Below are 21,845 nucleotides of genomic sequence, written 5' to 3'. Positions count from 1 at the left end.
TAATTCACATAAAATAACTATTATAACAAATTAATTAACTAATAATTAATGTATTCACAGTGGCTATTATAATAAATTAATTAACTACTAATTAATTTATTCATGTATGATAAATTAATTAATGAATAATTAATTTATATAACAAGACAAGTTTTTTTAATTATTATTCAACTTAAAGATAACTATAAAGTTTTCGTAGCAACATCATACAGATGGTATGGCAGAGTGGTTACTGGCAATTATTAAAAATCATCGGGGCTTTGTCAGCGCGTGGGTTCAACAAAAAATCTTTCTTCTTCACAAAAACAGTACTTTTTGTTATTATTTTTTTGTTTTTTTCTGTACATGGTTCCCTTTTTTATTTTTTATTTATAAATTATTTAAACAAAAGATAATTTTTATTAGATACAATAACTAACTACAATTTTAATTTTAAATTTAAATACGTGAATTATTATAATCGGATCAGATCCTATCATGAGTGACCCATCCATTAAATTTAATAATTTTAAATTGTCTAATTAATTTTTAAAATATTAAAATTTTAAAATGATAAAATATTATTCTTTTTTAATCATATGTTATCGTAAAAGTACTTAAAATCTTTGACATAAGTTATGTATTTTTTAAAAAAATTGTTCTTCTTGGATTTATCTTTTTGTGGACTTGAGTAGGAAAAAGCTATTTCAACTTCAAATTTAATTGTTGTAATAAAAATCTACAATGGAAAAGACCCATAGTAGAGGAAGAGTTAACACAATGTGGAATTTAGTATTAATTTAGATAAAAAATTTAAATAGAACAATCAATTTGTAATTAGATGATAATGCAAGTTTCAAATTATCATATTTAAAATTGTATGGTATAATTTGAGGCAAATTGAGAGATACTTACAGATAATTTACATTTAAAAGGTAAATCTTTTTTGTATAATTTTTATGATTGCGAAAAAGATGAACTCTTTTGAAACTTCACACACTTTTTGTGACCTTCCAATCCATCCATATATATATATATATATAAATGGTTTGAGTAGTTGAGATACATTCGGTTCACTTTTGTCTGTTGAGAAATCAAAGCTAAAACGTACTTGCAACCCCACATTACATGTCTTGTCTTATCCTCCACAAGAGACACATTTTTTATATCAACCAACCAAAATTGTCTTGCTCTTCCTACGTGTCATAATTTTATTGGTTATTTATTTATCTATTATAACCCTCCCGCACCTAATTAAAATATAAAAAAATATAAAAAATTTAAATTATCTTCTACTCTAGTGATTATATTGTCCTTTAATTTCGTAAATGTCATGTTCCCTGGGCGACCCAAACACTAACCCTAACCCTGCTCCATACCAAAACTTCAACCCAACAAACCCACGCAGGACTCCCAGCTTACCACACGTTTTCTTCAATGCGCATTCATTAAAGAGTGCCGTTCTAAAGATGCACTTTCGCCATGACTCCATCTCCTCCTCACCATCATCTCCATCCCCACCCCCATCCCCATCCCCATCCCCATCCCCATCCCCATCCCCATCCCAATCCGCCCAGTCCGAACTAGATTGTTCGTTCCAGTCGCTTACCCTACAACCACTCGCGCCTGATTTCACTTCCCTCCTCTCCGATGAGGTTCTTCTCAATATATTTTCGAAGCTCCCCGTCTCCGTCCACCTTTCCAGTTCCTTCGTCTGCAAACGCTGGTTCTACCTTCACGGCCGCTTGGTCAAATCTCTGAAGCTCAAGGATTGGGATTTTCTTCATTCGGGTCGGATCTTTCACCGCTTCCCCAATCTCACCGACATCGATATTTCCAGTTTTTGTATCAGAGTCCCCCAAAACTCTGGTATTCTTGTCACCACTAAGTTGTTCTCTGCCTATGTTGATACTGACTTTACCCCAAATGGGTTTATCAATGAAAAGTATATATTACCCTCGGATTCTATCGATTATGGACTGCAAATTATATCTAAGGAATATCCTAATTTGAGAAGAATGGTGGCAACTGGGGCAAGCGAAGATGGGTTGTTGAGTCTAGCCAATGAATGTCAGACATTGCAGGAATTGGAGCTGCATTGTTGCGGGGATTTGCCATTGAAGGGAATTTCAGGGTGTAGGAATTTACAGGTGGTGAAATTAATTGGTCGCCTTGATGGGTTCTATAACTCAGTGGTGTCGGATATTGGCTTAACGATATTGGCACACGGTTGTAATAGGTTAGTAAAGCTTGAGCTATCCAGATGTGACGGTAGCTACGATGGAATCAAGGCCATAGGGCAGTGCTGCCAGATGCTCGAGGAAATGACTCTGTGTGATCACAGGATGGACAGTGGATGGTTGGCTGCGCTTTCCTTCTGCGGAAATTTGAAGACTCTGAGGCTCAAGTCGTGCAAAAACATTGATTCTAGTCCTGGCCCGGATGAGCACTTGGGGTCGTGTTTGACACTAGACGAGTTGCATTTGCAGCAGTGTCAACTGAGAGATAAGAAGAGCGTGAGAGCCTTGCTTTTTATTTGCCAGAATGTACGGGAGATTGTTTTGCAGAACTGCTGGGGATTGGAGGATGATGTTTTCGGCATGGCGAGTATCTGTAGGTAAGGTTTTTTCTCAATTGTGAAACTTTGAGAGTATGGCTGCTATGTGTCTTAATTCTTGTTCTAAATACATGCACCAGCTAAGTACAATCTATCTGCTGAACATGGCTATTCATGTGAACCGAACAAACTGAACATGTTGTATCTGCTTATTAGGTTCTTGGGTACTTGAGAAATGTAGATAATAGAAAGTGACAGTTGATGGGTTGATGCAAATTCTATTGCTGCGAGGATACTGTACTGAATCAAACTAACTAGTAAAAGGACTGCATTTCACATGCTTTGGACCGAAAGATGCTGATGGTGATACAAATTAATACTTGCTCCGCACTCTTTTATATGAGTTATATAAGAGAAAGAATGACATGTAATGTTCTTTAATCTGGGTTTGCCACTCAATATGTTGGAGGTTTGTCAACTACTATTTAATAAATTGAGCTCCCAAAAGATGATAAAAATGGCACTATGATGGTTATGGTGTCTTGCTTTTGGTTGTCCTAGCGATTATCATTGCTTTGTTCTGGAAAATTCAAAATTTTGCCATTGCTGAAACCCCCTCTGTGCATGTGGCTTGAGAATCCTGTCTATGCGCGGGTCGTAAACCTAAAAATTGCAATGTTGCTGTGATAGGACGGAAACTAGTTAATGGAGTTCACTATTTTTTTCTTTTTTGGGTAGGATACATGTATATCATTATTTGATAAGCAAAAAATGCTGTTGTCAATTAGGTGAAGTTATGGTCTTGGGAGTTTAGTACATTATTGTTTAGTATGATGCATGTATGTCAACTTTTGATAAGTGAAAATGTTGTTCTCAGGTGGGTGAAGTTACTGTCTTTGGAACGCTGTGCATTGCTGACAATAGGAGGTTTGGAGACAGTAGTCCTTTCTTGGAATGAGCTTGAGAGACTTAGAGTAGTTTCGTGTAACGGCATAAAGGATAGTGAAGTAACTCCTGAACTGGCATCATTGTTTACTGTTCTTAAAGAGCTTAAGTGGAGACCAGATTCTAGATCTCTGCTATCATCAAATCTCGCAGGGACTGGAATGGGAAAGAAAGGTGGTAAGTTTTTCACGCGGTTGAAGTCTTGAAACTTGCTGGCTGAGTATCAGACTTCAGTTTCACCGCATGCTTAGACGCATTACACAGAAACTGCAAGGGATTGAGTTGATGCAACACTGGTTTCATATTTCTGTAGTCATAGTCTTATCTAATTTAGATTATTAGCATGGGTATAGGAGAATGTTTATTTGCTACTCTGCTTGACCTGCCTGCTAGAGGGCGCCGAGCATGAAATATATATATATATATATATATATATATATATATATAACTATATGTAGTTCATTAAAGGGGTAACCTGTATACGTCAGTGTAACTTAGATGGTAAAAATAGCTTTGACAGTGTACACAAATGTCACTGATTTAAGGAATTATTCCTGTAATACAGTGCTAATAATGTAATTTACAAGCTGTCTGTTTATGTTGCCTATGGGTAGAAATGTGTTTAATTTTTATATCTTAATCAATTAATATTTAGAAATTAATCATTGATTTGTAATTAAATTAATGTTACTTTAATTTTTAATTTTACAATTAAAGAATTGATTCTAAAATTTAAATGTAAAATTAATTTGACGAAACATTATCATTTTTATTTATTTTAAGCATAATTATGGAAATAGTTTTCATTTTTATCGTATTGTTATATTATTAATTTTACATTAAAATATTATTTGATAATTATTTGACCGTTGAAGAGTTTTCAACATAATCATGAGGTTGTATTTGAGTTTTCTGTGATATATCAGTCATAATCATTTTTATAAAAGAATAATTACCTTTTAGTTAGTTATCAAATTAATCATTATACTCTGATGGTGTATTTTTATCTTTCTAATTATTACTTTTCACCGTACCAAATATTTTCTCTTAGTTTGTATTAGAAAGTCAAGTAATAAATAATCAGTGAAGTAGTGATAATATAAATTGGTAATAATTAACTTTTCTGAAAAAGAAAATAATTATAAGAATAATAATAATTGGATGTCATGTTGATGAGAAGGATAATAATTAAAATTAAATTAAAATAAATAAAACACTTATTTTTATAATAAACACTAAAACAATTAACATTTAAAATTATAAAAAGGAAACATATATACTTTTCTCTCTCATTTTTCTTACCTGCCAAACATACCATTTTCCTCCAACAATCCATTTCTTCCTCATCCCTCTAAATCAATGTCTCCACTTAGCTCCACCATTACTGTTGTTTTTTTTTTTTTTTTTTTTCTTTCTCTTTTTCTCTCCCTCTCAAGCTCCACCACCATAGTAAACAATCTAAGCCATTTCCATAAGGTAGAAGGGGATGATGTGTTGCAGGGTTGAAAAGAGAATTAGAGATAAAGAGGTTTCTTGGTGTTGCAGAAGAAGTTTCTACGTCGAGGGAAATAATCTCACATCAACCAAGTATGGAAACTTTTATTACTGAAGCCAATTCTACGTGAGGAAGGGTGTTAGGAAGACATAATATCATACCAAACAAGTATGTGGATTTATAGTGATTTACAACATGTTAAGCAACTCTTCCTAACAGTAAATTTTGGATAAAAATCTAATAAAATATCAGTCACTCTTTTCTCATAGCATGGACAGGTCTAATATTCTGTCTATCCACAAGGAAGATGGTGAGGTAAAAAGATATAATCTCGTATTGATCTAATACGAAAATCTATATTTGACAACTCTTGCGAACATTATTGCGATTTTTAGTAAGAACATACCGTGATAACAGAACATTTCTATCACATCTTTATTCTTTTGTCAATCATCTGTCCATGTTGATGTCTGTCCTTTTCTACTTATATACATACACATTTTTGTTGATAGTCTATCTATTTTTGTGTTTGTGCGAAAAATAAACTTAACAAATGTGATTTAACATGAATTATATACAGAAATATATACTTAGACATATAGCTATTAGACAATCTTCTTGATATTATTATTTTTTTAAGTTTGAATCTGACACGGTGAAAGAGATTGTAGAGGAGAGAAGAGACTCGAAGCGTGAAGGAGGAAGAGAAAAGGAAAAAGAAAAGAAAGAAAACAAACATAAAGAACGAAGAAAAGAAAGCCTAACAAAAAATATTGATTGTTGGCGTGCATGAAGCTCATTATAAGATAATGAAAGGGTTGCAGAAAATAATCAAAATAAGAAAAGAAAGCTCATTATAATATTAATTGCTTCTTATTTTGATTAACTATTTTAATTTGATCCTTCGCAGAGTTGTTACTATTTTCGATTTCATCATAAGCTCTTTTCCTGATGCAATATCTTGACAGAAACAGAGAATCGGAAGCCATTGTGGAGATCAATCAGGTTGTTTATTTTTACATGCAAATTTAGAACTGACGTGTGAATATCAGATGCCATAACAAGAAAGAAAAAGAACATATATTATACCAGAATATGTTTTCTAAAAACCAGTCCCAGTTCTTTTTCGTTCTAATGCCAATGCTTGAACCAAGATTACCTAACTATTCTTCTGTGCTAAAACCACATTTTTCACATCCAGTGACGTTTCAAGGAACATCACTTTATTCATGTCCTTATAAGCCTATATATAAAATGGGATCATACCTTGTTCAACAGTGTACAAAAAAGTTGATTCAATTCCTGTCCAATATGGTAGGCTATGAGTGCATGAAACAAGTTGGCGTCACTTAGAAAGCTCATCAATGCTTGCTAATCTGGGGGGAACATCTGTCGTCGTTAATCAATTTATCAGGAAGAAACCCCATATGGGAGAAGGGCGGCGGCCACAATTCGACCTTCTTCATTCAGTATATTGTAAGTTGACGCAGCATTCCTCTGTATGGAAAAGCGAAAAGAAAAAAAAATTAGCATACCAAAGTCATAACTGACTCTTTTCCTCATTCATAGTCAACTAAGTTGGCATGCTAAAGATTGGGTTAATGGCTATAATCTGAAGCTCTAATAGGGTACTCCAAATGGAAGCTATAAACCTACGGAAAGTTCAGAAATAAACAGGGAAAAGATTGTTGACTTTAAGGATTCTTAAGTTTTTTTATCAAGAGTCATCCGTTTTATTCTAGGATCTTGGGAATTTTATTGATATTGTAATTGATTTGTAAATGTTTTTGCACGGATTGCACTCCTTTGGTGCTCTTGAATATATTCATTTTTTATATTAAAGAAAGCAAGAAAAAAAAGTGATCAGCTAACCACCATGTAATAACTACCAGAAATTTAATGCCTTAAAAATCAGTTAGAAACTTGCACTAACAACATGGCACAGAGATTTCAATTCTCAGCTTCGACATGAAAAGTTTCAATGTGATCTGAAGGACAGGATAGGAACATTCACTGTCTTATAAGGCTTATAGAAGTGATAATTACTGAAATATACCACTCACAACAACAACCATCCCTCAAAATATCAAGAAATTAGTAATACTAATGACAATACCGAGTCAAGTACTTCCAGCTTCATTCCAGTTGAGCGAATGAAGCGCCGAAGTGCAGGATCCAGTGGTTCAATATATCTCCCACAGCCAAGAATCAAGATTTCTGGTGGCCAAAGAAGGAACAAAACTTAGCACATGCAAAAGGCCGAATCGTTAAGAAAAACACGATGATAAAAAGTACGCTACAAGGCAAATAAGTGTCATTGGTGTGTTCTGCTCCTGTGCCCTACACCTAGTGATAGGCCCTTGCAGACTAAAATCATATCAAAAGTATCATAATACTTCTTACTCTCTCCCTTTTTGACCTATCTAGAATAAAATTCTCGGGCTCATCAGGGTAAACCTGAAGATCTCCAAGAGTTAAATAGTCAAGAAACATTATGAATTTTATCTGCATATCTTATTCAATCCAAAACCGCTTATTTAACAAGAACACAAATAACCGTGTAATTACTCTCTAGATTTTTGCTGGTAATTACTCTCTCTTTCTTCTCTCTAATACACTTACATCGCGACTGCCAGTCCACGCGGCAATCGCTCTGGCCAGAATGGTCATGGGCCTTAGGAGACATTTATTAGTTGAGCAAAAGTCATTCAATGTTGTGGAAGAAGGAAAAGAGGTAAGGGTGTACGAGAATGGTAGGGGGTTTCAAAAATCCATTTTCTATCAAAGAGCGGACTTGGAATGGCTGCTCCATTGTTTCAAAGAGTTCAAGTGGAAGTATGAAGAGGGAGTTTTGGGAAGGCGTCGCGAGTCTAACTGGAGAACATTATGGATGGCACTTGGTGGTAGGAGAAGAGGGAAATTTTTGGTGTCCTCGGAAAGTAAGGAGGGGTTAGAGGGGGAATCAATAGAATTTTTGTTCCATAAGTGAGAAAGCATAGGGTTGGTGGCAACTTATGGAGGCTTTTCACGAAGTAGCAGAGATTGATCTGGTTCCTCCGAAGTGGCTTAAGGGTAAGGGAAGGGGGGCAGCATCGCAGAAGATTAGTCATGATGTGCCCTCAATAATGGTTGTGAGGTGCCCTGGGTGCAAACTAGAGTGAGAATTTTGATTAGAGTAGAAACCGGTGACGTTTGTTGAGATCCTTTGCAAACCATCCATTACCACGGAACAGGTAGGGCAGACGAGGTTGTCGGGTCAGGAAGAGGCCGGTCGGACAAGTTTGAATTTCAAAACTACGGAGAAGGCTGGTCACGTGAAGGGGATTGGGCGGGATTTGAGTAACTCTCTTCATGGGCTGAAAGGGGAAGGAAGGAAAAGATACACGTGGGCTGAAAAAGGAAAGTGGATCGACCATCCTGGGCCACCCAAGAAGATGGGAAAGAAACGAGTTAAATCATTTTGGGAGCCCAAACAGGTCAAACCCGGTCCAAGCATTATTATTCCTCCTGATGGGATACAGTTAAATGAAGAGAAAAAAAAAAAGAGAAAATCAAGTCGTGGGACTCGACTTTGCTAGGGCTCGGGAGGAAAGCGAGAGTGACATGTTAGTGACGAGTGTGGAGGATATGGCTGATGGGAGCAGCGAGTATAAGCGTGTAACGGATGCTGTCACTATTTGGGAAGGTATTTCGACGTTAACGGATGATCACAAGAATGGGGAAGAGGCGAGATACAATCTGGCGTTAGCATGTGCAGGGGGAGAAGGGTTTCCACTGACGGATGCCAGGCTGTATGATGTAGCTGGGAGCATGGCTAAATGTGATTCCACTACAGTGTGGGCCGTTGATGGAAGCCGTTCGGGATTTGGAGGAAGATGTTAGCTTGGAGAGCCATTATTCTGATTTGGTTCGAAGAAACTTTACAAAGGTTAGTAAAATGTTTGGTATGACTGACTATTGATGGTCTTGAAATTAAAATTTTGAATTTACATAGAGGAAATGGAACAAAATTTTACTGAAACGGAGAAGAGCACTAAGAAAGGAAAAAAAAAACAGGAAAGAAGTAGGGAGAATGAGGGAGTAGAGAATTAAAAAGACTTGAGTGGTCTTTAAATTATGAGAAAGAAGAGTGGAAAAAAGGGAGAGGTGATCTAGTGCAACGATGTAAGTATCCATAATAAAAAAGATAATTTCTTAGAATGTTAGGGGGCTGAACGATAGGAAGAAAAGAAGGGTTATCAAAGGGTGCATCAGAAGGTCAGATGTTGTTTGTTTCCAAGAGACTAAAATGGAGGAAATTGATTTGAAGACTATCAAAAATTTGTGGAAAGAATGCAAGGTCGAATGGGTTTTTTTACCTGTTGTTGGATCTGTTGGGGGTATTCTTATTATGTGGGATGGAGAAAAATATAGTTATATGGGAGTGGAGAAAGGGAGAGTTTCTTTATCCATTAAACTTGAACGTTTTGGGAGTGGTGATGGATGGTTGTTTTCGGATGGGAGTAAGGAGGAAAGGGAGATATTGTGGAAGGATCTGCATTACTGTAAATCCAAATGGGGTGAGAGACAGGTCATTGGTGGGGATTTCAACATGGTCCTCCATTCTAACGAGAGGTCGGGGGAGGGAATTACTACTTCTGAAATTGAAGAGTTTAGGGAAGGGGTGGATAAACTCAATGTGGTGGATCTTTCTTTGTTGGATGGGACGTGAACTTGGTCTAATTCGAAGGAGCAGCCTTCATAGTCGAGAATTGACCAGTTTTTTATCTCTAACGATTTGTTAATGCAGCTTGCAGAGTTAAGTCAGAAAGTGTTAAATAAACCCATTTTGGACCATTTCCCCACATGCTTAATTCCGAATGACATTATTTGGGGGCCTGAACCGTTTCGGCTGGATAATAAGTGGCTGAGGGTGGATGGTTTCAAAGAATTGGTGTCTAATACCTTAGTAGCAGTCAAGTGTGAAGGGTACAGCCAGTTTTCAGTTTGCTCATAAATTAAAATATTGAAAAATAAGATAAAAGATTAGACCAGATGTGAGGTGGACAAAATGGAGAGAACAATCAATGACAATTTAAAGGAAATTGAGTTGCTAGACCTAAAAGAAATGGAGGAGAATTTAGGGGAGGGAGATAGGAAGAGAAAGGAGTATATTAAAAAAGATTTAGTTGTAAACCCGCATTTGGAAGCTATCTCGTGGAGACAAAAAGCTAAGGAAAAGTGGTTGAGTGATGGGGATAGAAATACAAGATATTTTCATAGTATGGCAAATTATAGAAGAAAAAATAATTATGTTGAAGAACTTTGGGTGGATGGGAAGGCTGTGGGACGTAATGAAGCCATGAGGAAAAGGGGTAGACTGTTTTTTCAAAACCTTTACAGTGAAGATCATAGCAGCAGACCGAAACTTGACGAGCTACATTTTAAATAACTTAGTGAAGAGAGCAGGGTTGGGCTGGAGATTCCTTTCTCTGAGGAGGTCGTCTGCGGGGGTCTTGATGGGTGTAAGGGTGACAAAACTCCGGATCCTGACGGATTTAATATGAAGTTCTTTCAAGTTTTTTGGGATGTCATTAAGAAGGATGTCATGGCAATGTTCAACAATTTCCATAAATCTGGATCCTTTGTTCAATCTCTCAATACTTCTTTTTTAATGATTATCCCCAAAGTGGTTGAAGCGAAGGACATTAAAAATTTCAGAACTATAAGCCTTGTGGGTAGTATTTATAAGTTGATTTTCAAGATTTTAGCGAAGCGTATGGCTAGTGTTCTTGGTGAAGTGATTGGGGAGAATCAAAATGCATTCGTGGAGGGTAGGCAAATTCTCGATGCAGTTCTGTTTGCTAATGAGGTGATGGATGAAATGGTAGGACAGAAAAAAAGAGTTATTTGCAAAATTGATATGTAGAAAGCTTATCACCGGGTTTGTTGGGATTTTGTGGACTACATGCTAATGAGATTTGGGTTTGGGGATAGACGGAGGAAATCGATTAAATGTAGCATCACTACTATTTCTTTTGCTGTTATGGTGAATGGTGGACCTTCGTCATTCTTTAAAGCTTCAAGAGGGCTTAGCCGAGAGGATCCCATCTCCCCTCTCTTATTACTCACTATAATGGAGGCTTTTAAAAAGTTGATGGATCGGGTGGGGGAACTTGAGTTGGTGCGGGGTATTTTAGTGGGGAAGGGGACTAATAAGGTGAAAGTTTCCCACTTATTCTTCACTGATGATGCTTTGGTTCTATGTGAACCTGATGTTAACGTTTTATTGCATTTGATATGTATATTACTCTATTTGAAAATAGTTTCGGGACTGAAGATTAATATGAGAAAGACAGAATTGGTGACAATTGGGAGTAGAGGGGATGAAAATAGGCTGGCGCAGGTATTGGGCTGCAAGGTTACCACTTTACCAATCAAGTATCTTGGAATCCCGTTGGGCACTAAATATAAAAATGTTAATACTTGGGATTCCGTGGTGGATCTTTTTGAGAAGAGATTGGCGGGATGGAAACGGGCGTTCTTATCTAAAGGGGGTAGATTCACTTTGATTAAGAGTATTCTTGCAAACCTACCTATCTATTACCTTTCTATATTATTTATCTCTGCTAGCATTGCGCATAAACTTGAGAGGATGTCGATTTCTTTGGGATCACGATGGCGGTGATAGAAAGTGCCACTTGGTTTAGTAGAATGATGTGAAGAGGCCCATTAAAGAAGGAGGGCTAGGGATAAGATCCATTTGGTCTGTTGTTCTGAGGCTTATTAGGGTGGATTGGGTTATGGCGTGTAGTGTAAGTAATGAACTTTGGGCTTGGGAGGGGTTGTGTAAAGAAAAGAGGTCATCTATTTCTTATTCTACTTACTATTTTTTGGATAATTTGGAAAGAAAGAAATGTTCGAGACTTTGAGGGAGTAGAGACTAACTTTGGTAACATTAGGGATAGATGAATACACTCTTTTGAATCTATTTTGTTGGGTCATGATATTAAAGATATTAATGATATGGTTGCGGTCATTGACCAATAATACTTCACTTTTATTTCAAAAAGAAAAACAAATAACTATGTATAACTCAAACATGCAACTGGCACATATAACTGACAATAAATAAAATAGTAAACTGCCAAATAAAAATAATGCGGAACCCATGATCAACCAACGTGATAAAAAACCTTACATATAACATTAATATTTAGAATCATAAAACCCTCAACAAACCCTCCCTACTTGACCTACATTCAACATGTGAATGTCAAACAAGATAATTGAGATAGTTTGAACTGATTAAAAATGCCACAAGTATGAAGTTAATAAGTTAGAAATTAATTCAAAAGAAAATTGATAAAATGCCACAAAAGCTTACTTTGATAAATTAAATCAATTCTCACTCAATAAGAAGGTTCGGGAAACCTAATTAGTTGAAAACTAAAACTTCATAATTTTATTATTCTCAAACTTGAATTATTACAATTGTAAATCAAAAACATATTTATAAAATAAACCATGTGCATTAAAAGAAAATAAATCTCCTAAATTAATGGTAAAAAATTAAATTTTATCTTGAATGAGAACATAAGAAAAATTAAGAAGATTTTGAATAGAATATGCTAGATAGGATATTCTCTTTTTAAATGAGAATATTTTGATTAATTATGTAAGAATTAGGAGAAATAAATATGGTTAATTAAGAGAGGCCATTAAAGGAGCAAAGAGGTCACCCATATCTTTCCTAAGCCATGATGATTACTTATTTAAGGAATGAAATTTGGTTTCCTCTTCCTTTAAGATATCACATGCTTTAGGAAGAAGTCTTCCCTCTTGGCTGATTCTCCCTTTAAAGAAATTTTTTTCCTTTTCCTTGCTCACATCATTCCCTCTCTCTTCAAAAACGATTCGTCCTCAAAACGAACACTTTTTATGTTGGAGTTTCACCAATTCTATTTTCTTTGAGAAAATGTCATTGACTGAAATGTTGTATAAGGTTATTGCAAAAATTTGCAATGAATGGTTAGTAAAAAAATAACACTCTCTCACGTATTTCACTCCTTATGTTTTACTCAACCTCCTTCCTTCAAGTTGAATATGAAAATTAAATTTTCTTAAATCAAGTTTTGTTTATAACACTTTAAGGAATCCTACGAAAAAAAAGTTGTAAAACAATTCTAAAAGTAACAGTTCAAACATACGGATTAAGATAGTGTGTGTTTTATGTATGATATTAAGTAATTAGAGTGCAATTAGTTACTTAGAGATATAATGGAACAAAAGTACAATGAAAAAAAAAAACTTAGAACGCAAGAAATGCAGTATGAATATGATATTTTTTTGTTTTTTTTTTTATACGCAAAAAATGATGCAAGATATATATATTTTTTTAAATGTGATGAATAAAAAAAATATGTAAGGATAAAAGATGTCGGATAGCAAGATTTATCTTGAACCTAAGTTCTTATACCAAATGATGCGGAACCCAGAATTAACTAACGTGATCAAAAATTCCGCATGTAACATTAATATTCAGAATCATAAGACCCTCAACAAACCCTTCCTACTTGACCTACATTCAACATGTGAATGTCAACTAAGGTAATTGAGATAATTTGAATTGATTAAAAATGCTACAAGCATAAACTTAATAAGTTAAAAATTAATTCGAAAAAAAATTGATAAAACGCCACAAGAACTTACCTTGATAAGTTAAATCAATTCCCACTCAACAAGAAGGTTCACGAAACCTAACTACTTTAAAACTAAAATTTCATAATTTTATTATTTTCAAACTTGAATTATTACAATTGTGAATTGAAAACCTACTTATAGAGTAAGCTATATGCATTACAAGAAAATAAATAGTTTAAATTAATGGTAAAAAATTAAATCTTGTCTTGAATAAGAACATAAAGAAAATTAAAAAGATTTTGAATAGAATATGCTAGATAGGATATTCTCTTTTTAAATGAGAATATTTTGATTAATTGTGGAGAAATTAGGGTAAGTAAATATGGTTAATTAAGAATGGCCATTAAAAGAGTAAAGAAACCACCCATATCTTTCCTAAACCATGAGGATTAGTTATTTAAGAAATGAAATTTGATTTCCTCTTCCTTTAAGATATCACATGGTTTAGGAAATCTTCCTTTTTGATTGATTCTCCCTATAAAGAAATTCTTTTCCCTTTCCTTGCTCACATCAAAAAGAGAATACTTTAAAATTTTGCAACAAAACACACGATAAACATAACAGATTAGGACCATCTCCTTGTAATGCTAAGTTACGTACTCAAATAATAACATTACTCCATCTTCTAATTGGCAATTATCCTAGATGAAAAAAGTTGAAACTACTGTTCCTAGAATCCTAAATTTCCTCTGGTGGCGCAACCTCCAATTGTGATTCAAAACCTCTTGATAGAAAAGCTTCTTACTAAAATGAGCTTCTTACAACAGTGACCCGGTGTAAACTTTTCATCACAATCAAAACAAAGACCCTTTAGCTGCCATTCCTAAAGTTCCATCTGGCCGAGGCATTTAATCAACTGTGAGAGTAAAGGAGGACCAGGACCCTCCCCTTCTAGTGGTAGAAGACTCAGATCAATGTGAATGAACCTGGCTGTGATTAATTTGAAGTCAATTTGTTAGATATTTATACCAAGCTATTGAAAGAAACCATTCTAATTGCTGTATGACTACTACAAAATAGAAAAATTTTAGTACTAATCAAGATGCACACAAGTGAAAGAGAAGACAGAATTTAACTATATCTGGCTTCGTTGCCTACTCCACAGAGAAATATGACAGAAATTTCGCTCTGAACTTGAGAGATTACAGAGACAGTTCAAGTTGCAAGATCACTCAAACCTAAATTCCAATTACATCCAGTCTCAGCACTAAAATGTTTGAGAATACAAGCCACGTGCTAATGTTTACCAACACCGACTAGTTGTCCCTCTTGCACTTTGTTAACCACTCTCTAAACCTCAATCATACTTGGGTTACAATCATGCTTCTGTCAAACAAGTGAAGGGGTATTTATAAATTGAACCATGTCATGCTGAGTGTGAGATAAGTTAATTCAAGATTCGAAGAAAAAAATGAGGTGCTAAATTGTAAGCAAATCAACCTCTTGAATGTAATTAAAGCATCCTCAAATGATGGTTAACCATGAGTACAAGTATTTCTTTGAGTGTAGAAAACACTCGTGCTGGTAACCTATCCTTGTTTGGATTATATCAAAACAATCTCCACCTTAGTGAGCATCTGAAAAGAGAAACTGGGACAAGAACTACTTTGTCATGAATCCAAAAAGTCTTGTATGGTTTTCAAACACCTTGGACAGTGTACAAGCCCAACCATCAATTAAACTTGATCCACTAACTGGCCATGTCAACATCTATGCAGACCTTACTCAGTTGATACTTTCTTAACTTTCACATCTCCACTGCATGTAATTTCTTGACCAAAATGATACCAGACCCAAATGTGTTTGGTCCGTTCATGGTACATCAATTCTTTGTCAAGTGAAAGCACTGTCTATCACAAAATGCTATTTTCTCCTTTTGCTCTTTCCCAAGATCATTAACTAGACCTTTATGCCGTAAGACTTCTTTTACTGTCTAGTAATAGCCATGTACAAAGCCTCTATGTAGATAACGCAACCGTGAATTACAAAATTGCCCAGCCTGAGGGGGTAAAAACATGTTACTGATCGTCCTTTGTCTAATTCACCATTAAAGCTCAGAGTAAAAAAATCCTAGAACTTTTCCAGTATGATCAAATTTCCAGCCATAAGCTAATCCAATATCCATGGTGCTAGGTAAGTACCAGTGTTCCAGTTCACAGCCCACTGCTGTTCCTGACTGGCGAGCCATGTACAGGCTAAACATTTTGACAGCACGTGCTACATATGGTCAAGTAAAAACCATTATATATATTAAATTCCTGACCGTAGTTACATATAGGACACCTTCCACGTACTTTTCTTCCTCCTCAATCTTGTGATAAAATAGATGGAACCTTGAATTGTACAGATAACAAGTAGTCAGGGCTCTGGCTTACTGAAAATCAGAACATTAAAGCAACTTTTGAATGTGTTGCTTATGAGACATGATAGACTCCCAACCTCAGTTCCTGTGAATTTCTGTCCCAAGAATTTTTCTTATTGTACCAAGCCTTGCATTTAAAACTCACCATCATTCTTCAAAATATCAAGAAGCAATATGCTTTTAATAGCAATAAGCATGTCATCAATATACAATAACAAGTAAACAAAAATGATCATATGAAGAGCTTCCTGTGAGATATACAGCTACCATGATGACAATGACTATTACCCATTGTTATTCACGAAAATCTCTAATCCTATATATATCTCTACTGAGGAGCCTATTTTATATATCTTTTCTTTCTGGATTAACAAACCCTTCTCACTAAGACATACTTTCATCCAACTCACCAGGCAAAAAGGCTATCCTACATCAAATTGTTCCAACTTTAGATCATAAGCGGCAAGCATGGAAAACATAAAACATAAAACATAAAGGATCCTAAATTTTGGGCTGAATTTTCCTCTACATCCTCTTTTGACTTTGTTCGAGAGTGAGTTGAATTGCACTCGATGCACACTCCATCATGTCTGCTTTCTCCATGTACATTAGAGAATGTAACAGTGTCTCTTTGCCTTCCAACTACCGTAAGTTAAAATTATTGCCACTATCCGAATTCTGAGTTCTCAATTTTGTACTTTCTTGCTAATGCCATCATGAGCAAATAAATATGGATAACCCACCACAACTGGGCCAAACACTGCCAACTGTGGCCCTTACACCAATTTGCTATAATTTGATACAAAGTTATTAGCTTTGGTACCAAGCGATTAGGATAAATTGTTTGGATGACTACCAAGAAACACAAAAGTTCATATAAGGAACCAAGACATGTTCCAGAAAAAAGAGGAGAAAAAGAATTTAACATGATTTGGCTTTTTAGCCTACTCCACGGATAAACACAACAGAGAAATTTCAATACCAATTTGAGAAATTATAAGGACTCTTTGCGACTCAAACACACTCAAAGCCAAATCCTAATTTCCCCCAATCTCATGACTAAAGTGTTTGAAAATACAAGTCAGACACTAATTTTTGCCATCATTGTACGAATAGTTTCTTCTGTTCTTCACTAACTACACTCTCTACACTCCACTTGCAGTTGGCTTGCACCCATGCTTCAATTCAACAAATGAGGAGGTATCTATAGTTGGACCCAAGCCTCAAACCCTCAACAATCTGAGTGTGGGATAAGTTAATAATTGAATGAAAAAGTTAAAACAAATAATATGTTGAACATAAGTAAATCAAACTCTTAGGCATAATCAAAGCAATTTCCGTTAAGTGATGGTTAGCCATGAGTGCAAGTAATCTATTTGGGTGTAAAACCCATTTTTTCAATGGTGAACAACACTTGTTTGGATAATGTCACAACACTAATGTTCATAAAGTCTAACCAAACTCAAGGAAATTGTCAAATCTACTAACTGGTGTAGTTCCAGTTAACTGCAATGCAATCTTGAGGCCTACTTGGAAAATTTTAGTGTCTTGATCTGGAGTGAGACGATTCGTTTTTGTTTCCAATTGTTTGAAATGCCTAATATTCTTCCAGAGTACCATGTTGTCTTAATTTCACAATTTCTCTCAACATATTGGTCCTAACCAGTGGTCCGAATCACAAATTTCTTTGGTATTTGAGACCCCCCAAGGAAATCATTAATCAATCCCTTTCTGACTTCAAGAAGCATAATTGTGCTTCTACTTCCAAACGGAAAGAAGTCAATCATGGTTTCTCTTCTTCAGATGTAATACGATGATGAAGAAAGTGTACACACCAGTTTTAGCCACTGCTCCATATCTTGGGAAATCTAATTTTCAATATTTTGGAACAAAAGGAGCAGCACCATGATTCTCAGCCCCATCGTCCCTCCTTTCACATTGTCCCCTCCTTTCCTTATTTCAACTCTGCCCTCTGGTCAAACAGTGGATAGATGTGACAATTCTTCCATGTGATCTGCCTAGACATGCTGTTTTTCAGCAAATGCAACCTGGGCTTGCTCCCATTGAAGACGATCTTGTGTCCTAACTTCCCAGTACAATTTGAAGAGTCCCTTATTGTTGTTTCAAAGATCAGATTTCACCCATAACCACCTGTGCTAATACCATAATGGTATGCTCCTTCCACCTAGATCTATTATATGCCCTTGTAGACTAAAATCAGACTGAGCATTACCAGAATGCTTCTGGTTCTTTCTCTTTCTGACCTAAATTAACTAAATATCTTGGGCCTGTTCAAGAGAACCATCTCCGAGAGTTAAGCACTCACGAAAGTTAATGATTTCTTCTTATTCATTTGGGAACAGCCATTTCGGCTTACAATAAGAACATTAATAACTGCCTGTTATTGCTCCTTGAGAATAGCAAGTCTGACAAGATTATGTCGAACATATAACTATTGCACATAACTGAGAATAAATAAAACAACAAACTGTCAGATAAACAAACCATAAAAACAAACTGATATATTTTATATATATATTTGAAATAAAATTAAAACAAACATATCATATTAGGGCAATCTGTCAATAAGTTTCTGACTGAGTGATGACTAGGATCATAACAAGGTGACATCCCATGAGTTTGAGAACTTAAGTCACATGAGCTTGCGTGTATACCATTTACTATGAAAGCCCAGAAAAGTGTGCTTTCAACATTTAATATTAAAAAATCAATGCTAGTAAGACTTACACAAGGCAATCGCTAGTTTAGCTTCTATTACTTGTTTTCTATTGGCAGATTAAATATCATGATTTGCAGATTGTAACTTTAATTCGCTGTTAAAGATGATTGGTTCTAGGAAATAGGAGATATCAGATTTCTTCTGCACATAATTAATTACTCACCTGAAATTGGCCACACTGTCTTAAAGATGGACAAACTGCAAGTATAAAATACTCAAAATGTCAGGTTTTGTGCATAAGATTTAATACATTTTTCTTCTGACTCAGTAAATAAATGGACTGAAAGACCTAACTCTGCAAATGAGTGGGTACCAGCTACTTGTCAGATATGACAATATAGAGGATCAATAGAAAGGGAACAAATATATGAGATGATAGAGTTTTTTTCCCTCCAACATTCTCAGAAAATACAAGAAAAATGAAGAACATGTCAAAGAAATGGCAAAAGTTTCATAGAACAATGCATCTTATATTGGGAGAAACTTTAACCATAAAAATAAAAAAAAGAAGAGGTAAGTTTGGTATCAGTTGTTATACATTAGCGACTTATTCCTACTTCTCTACTCCAATAATTAAGGAAGTCAAGAATTACCATTGAGATCAAACAATGGGTGATTATAAACTCACAAAAGAAAAGCAACAAAGCATATACCTATCGGCAGTGATCTCAGAAAACTTTTTCGGGCTCCACGACATCACCAAGTTCCCTACACAAAGCAAGCTACCCTCGTGCCGAACCTTATTGACTGTGAATCCTGTGTCATCATATCTAAAAGAACAAAATGCGACAGAAATGCTAAGCAACATGCTGATAAAATTAGACCTATTTCATTTTGTTTTTTTCTTCATTATCAGTCAAATTTATGTTTGGACATAGTTTTAAAAGAAACTTTAGCGTGGAGACTCGAGGAATGAAAGCCGTCACTCCATCTAGAAAGCCAGATAACATATAGAGTATGATAATTCAGAAATTTGATATTTCATTGATGTCTCTATACATACATACATACATATGTACATATTCCACCATTTATTTGGGTAATATATGAGAAGGGTATCAAAATATGGAGTATAGAAAACAATTGGAAAGAGGCATATGGGATGCGATTATACGAATGAACAAATTTTCTTGACATGGAAATTTTGAGAGAGAAAAGAACATCGAGGAACCGGATGAAGAGAGAGAGAGAGAGAAGGGATACCCTTGAAAGCGAAGCTGATCATCGGGGACGTTATCAATGAGATTGATTTGATCATAAAGAGAAAAAGCTCTTCTCAAAGACGGCAAAGTTTGGTTCTGTTGCCTTGTCGCTTCCTTCCTGAGACTTTGTATCAGCTTTGGCAAGGTTGCCATCCCCCTCTGTCTCACTGCCATTCTCGCTAGCTCTTTCTCCCTTCGGAAAATGAAGCTCCCCTACTTTTGTTTTTCCCTTTTTTTTAAATTACATTGTAAATTACCCATTCTTCCACGACTGGTTGTATAATTTTTTGCCAATTATTTTTATTTATATTTTTAAATACATCATATAATTTTTTACTGATTCAATTATAATTTTTAATATTATAATTTTTTTTTATTTTTTTAAATTATCAATTCCATAATTTTACGATGGTTTGATTTTTTTTTTATTATACCCTTAAAAAAATTTATTTACTAAATTACCCTTATTTTCACTCTAACCTACAACTTCCTAATTTTTTATTTTTTCTCTCATAGATTCTCTCTCTCTCTCTCTCTCTCTCTCTGGATATCATGTAATATTTTAATTATATATATATGTATATATTTAACTAAATATATTTACATATCTCTATATTTAATACTACATATTTTTTTAATCTTTTTTTATTTATTACTATATTTAATAAAGTATGAGCAACATAAATAATTTTCTCAAATATACAACCATATCATATTGTCAATCCAAACAAAAACAGTTATTACTACTACATATTAATAGACCATCATCTAAATATAGTTAAATTTGAACATTAATGAATCTTACACATACCGAACTGTACCTAACATTAATGAACTATTATACAAATCATTTAATCATGTCCAAAGTCACAACAAATTAACACATGATTTAAAGGTCAAGTAACTTTTATTTTAATTCAACTAACAAATGTATTCATAATTTTATTTTAATTCCTAATTTCTTTTTGTTTCAAATTGTCCCTAAAATTTTGAAAGTCTTACAAAAACTAATTAAACCAAATAGCATCCAAAACGTTAACAAAGAAAAAAACTAGAATCAACCATGGTCTTTGCTTGCTCTCGCAACATTCCAAAAGAAGTAGATAACTCATTTATATAGTACCTCTTTTCCATAGTTGAATATACATACTTCACACATTTTCTGTGTGGTACACTAGGTGACATGACATTAAAGACATTGTGCAATCCTTACACTTGAAAATATAATATATTAATTAGAACAAATAGCAAATTAGAAGCTAATTTAACTCATTAAGATGACATATAGTACCTTCAACTGGTTTGATATAGATGTATATTTTTTCTTAGCATTAATATCTAACATTTAGGAAGAGTGTGTCAAAAACTATGTCTAAGTATTTGTTTTTTCATCCCCAACCACTACATATGCAATTGGAAACAAGCTATCATTTTCATCAATTCTAATTTATCGCCAAAAGTTGATCATGTGTTGGGGTTTGATGTAACAACCATCCCCATATTCAATTATGGCCTACATGCTACCAAACATTTACATATCCATGCCTTAAGAGTAAATATATGTCCTCTTGAATTATAATGGTGATGATGGGTCAATCCTACCATATTCAATCTAAACTAAACTTTCTGAGTTTGATCTTAAGATCTCCTCACTATAATCATGGATTCTTTTATATTGTTCATCCAACCCATTATATTTTGCCAACATTTAGTATAAAGTTTTCTTTAAGATCACTGACCATGGAGCTTGCCTTGTAATTAGAATCTAACATAGCAATGTTTGTTACTAGTTGGCTAGGTACATGAATGATCTGACCCCAAATGCTTAATCTGAAAAGTATTGTTGTCTTTGAGTCATGAAGCATGTAAATGATGTTCCCAAC

General features: G+C 34.7%; 2 protein-coding genes across 3 annotated transcripts; one reads left to right on the top strand and one right to left on the bottom strand.

Moving 5' to 3' along the window:
• Positions 1–1,282: 1,282 nt before the first annotated feature.
• LOC148265790 (F-box protein At5g51370-like) lies at positions 1,283–4,098 on the top strand. Of its 2 annotated transcripts, XR_015819210.1 has the most exons (3): positions 1,283–2,596; positions 2,753–2,899; positions 3,414–3,553. XR_015819210.1 is itself a non-coding variant. In XM_088220233.1 (2 exons), exons 1-2 carry the CDS (start codon positions 1,308–1,310, stop codon positions 3,685–3,687), a joined length of 1,563 nt encoding a protein of 520 aa, XP_088076359.1. In that variant the 5' UTR covers positions 1,283–1,307; the 3' UTR covers positions 3,688–4,098. The 2 variants fall into 2 exon arrangements, 1 of the variants encoding a protein (XP_088076359.1); XM_088220233.1 differs by lacking the exon at positions 2,753–2,899 and having other exon boundaries at positions 3,414–4,098.
• Positions 4,099–6,034: 1,936 nt separating this feature from the next.
• Positions 6,035–20,205, bottom strand: LOC110819911 (uncharacterized). The gene is made up of 5 exons (XM_088220234.1): positions 19,964–20,205; positions 19,414–19,530; positions 18,924–18,958; positions 7,093–7,193; positions 6,035–6,473 (listed from the first exon to the last, which is right to left on the bottom strand). The coding sequence occupies exons 1-5, from the start codon at positions 20,134–20,136 to the stop codon at positions 6,387–6,389; spliced, it is 513 nt and encodes a 170-aa protein (XP_088076360.1). The 5' UTR covers positions 20,137–20,205; the 3' UTR covers positions 6,035–6,386.
• Between the last annotated feature and the right edge of the window lie 1,640 nt (positions 20,206–21,845).

This window comes from Carica papaya, chromosome 5 (assembly GCF_054855325.1).
Source record: "Carica papaya isolate Zhongbai chromosome 5, ASM5485532v1, whole genome shotgun sequence".
NCBI classification, from domain to species: domain Eukaryota; kingdom Viridiplantae; phylum Streptophyta; class Magnoliopsida; order Brassicales; family Caricaceae; genus Carica; species Carica papaya.
Note: the sequence above shows the minus strand (reverse complement) of the source record. Positions and strands in the feature narration are given on the sequence as shown.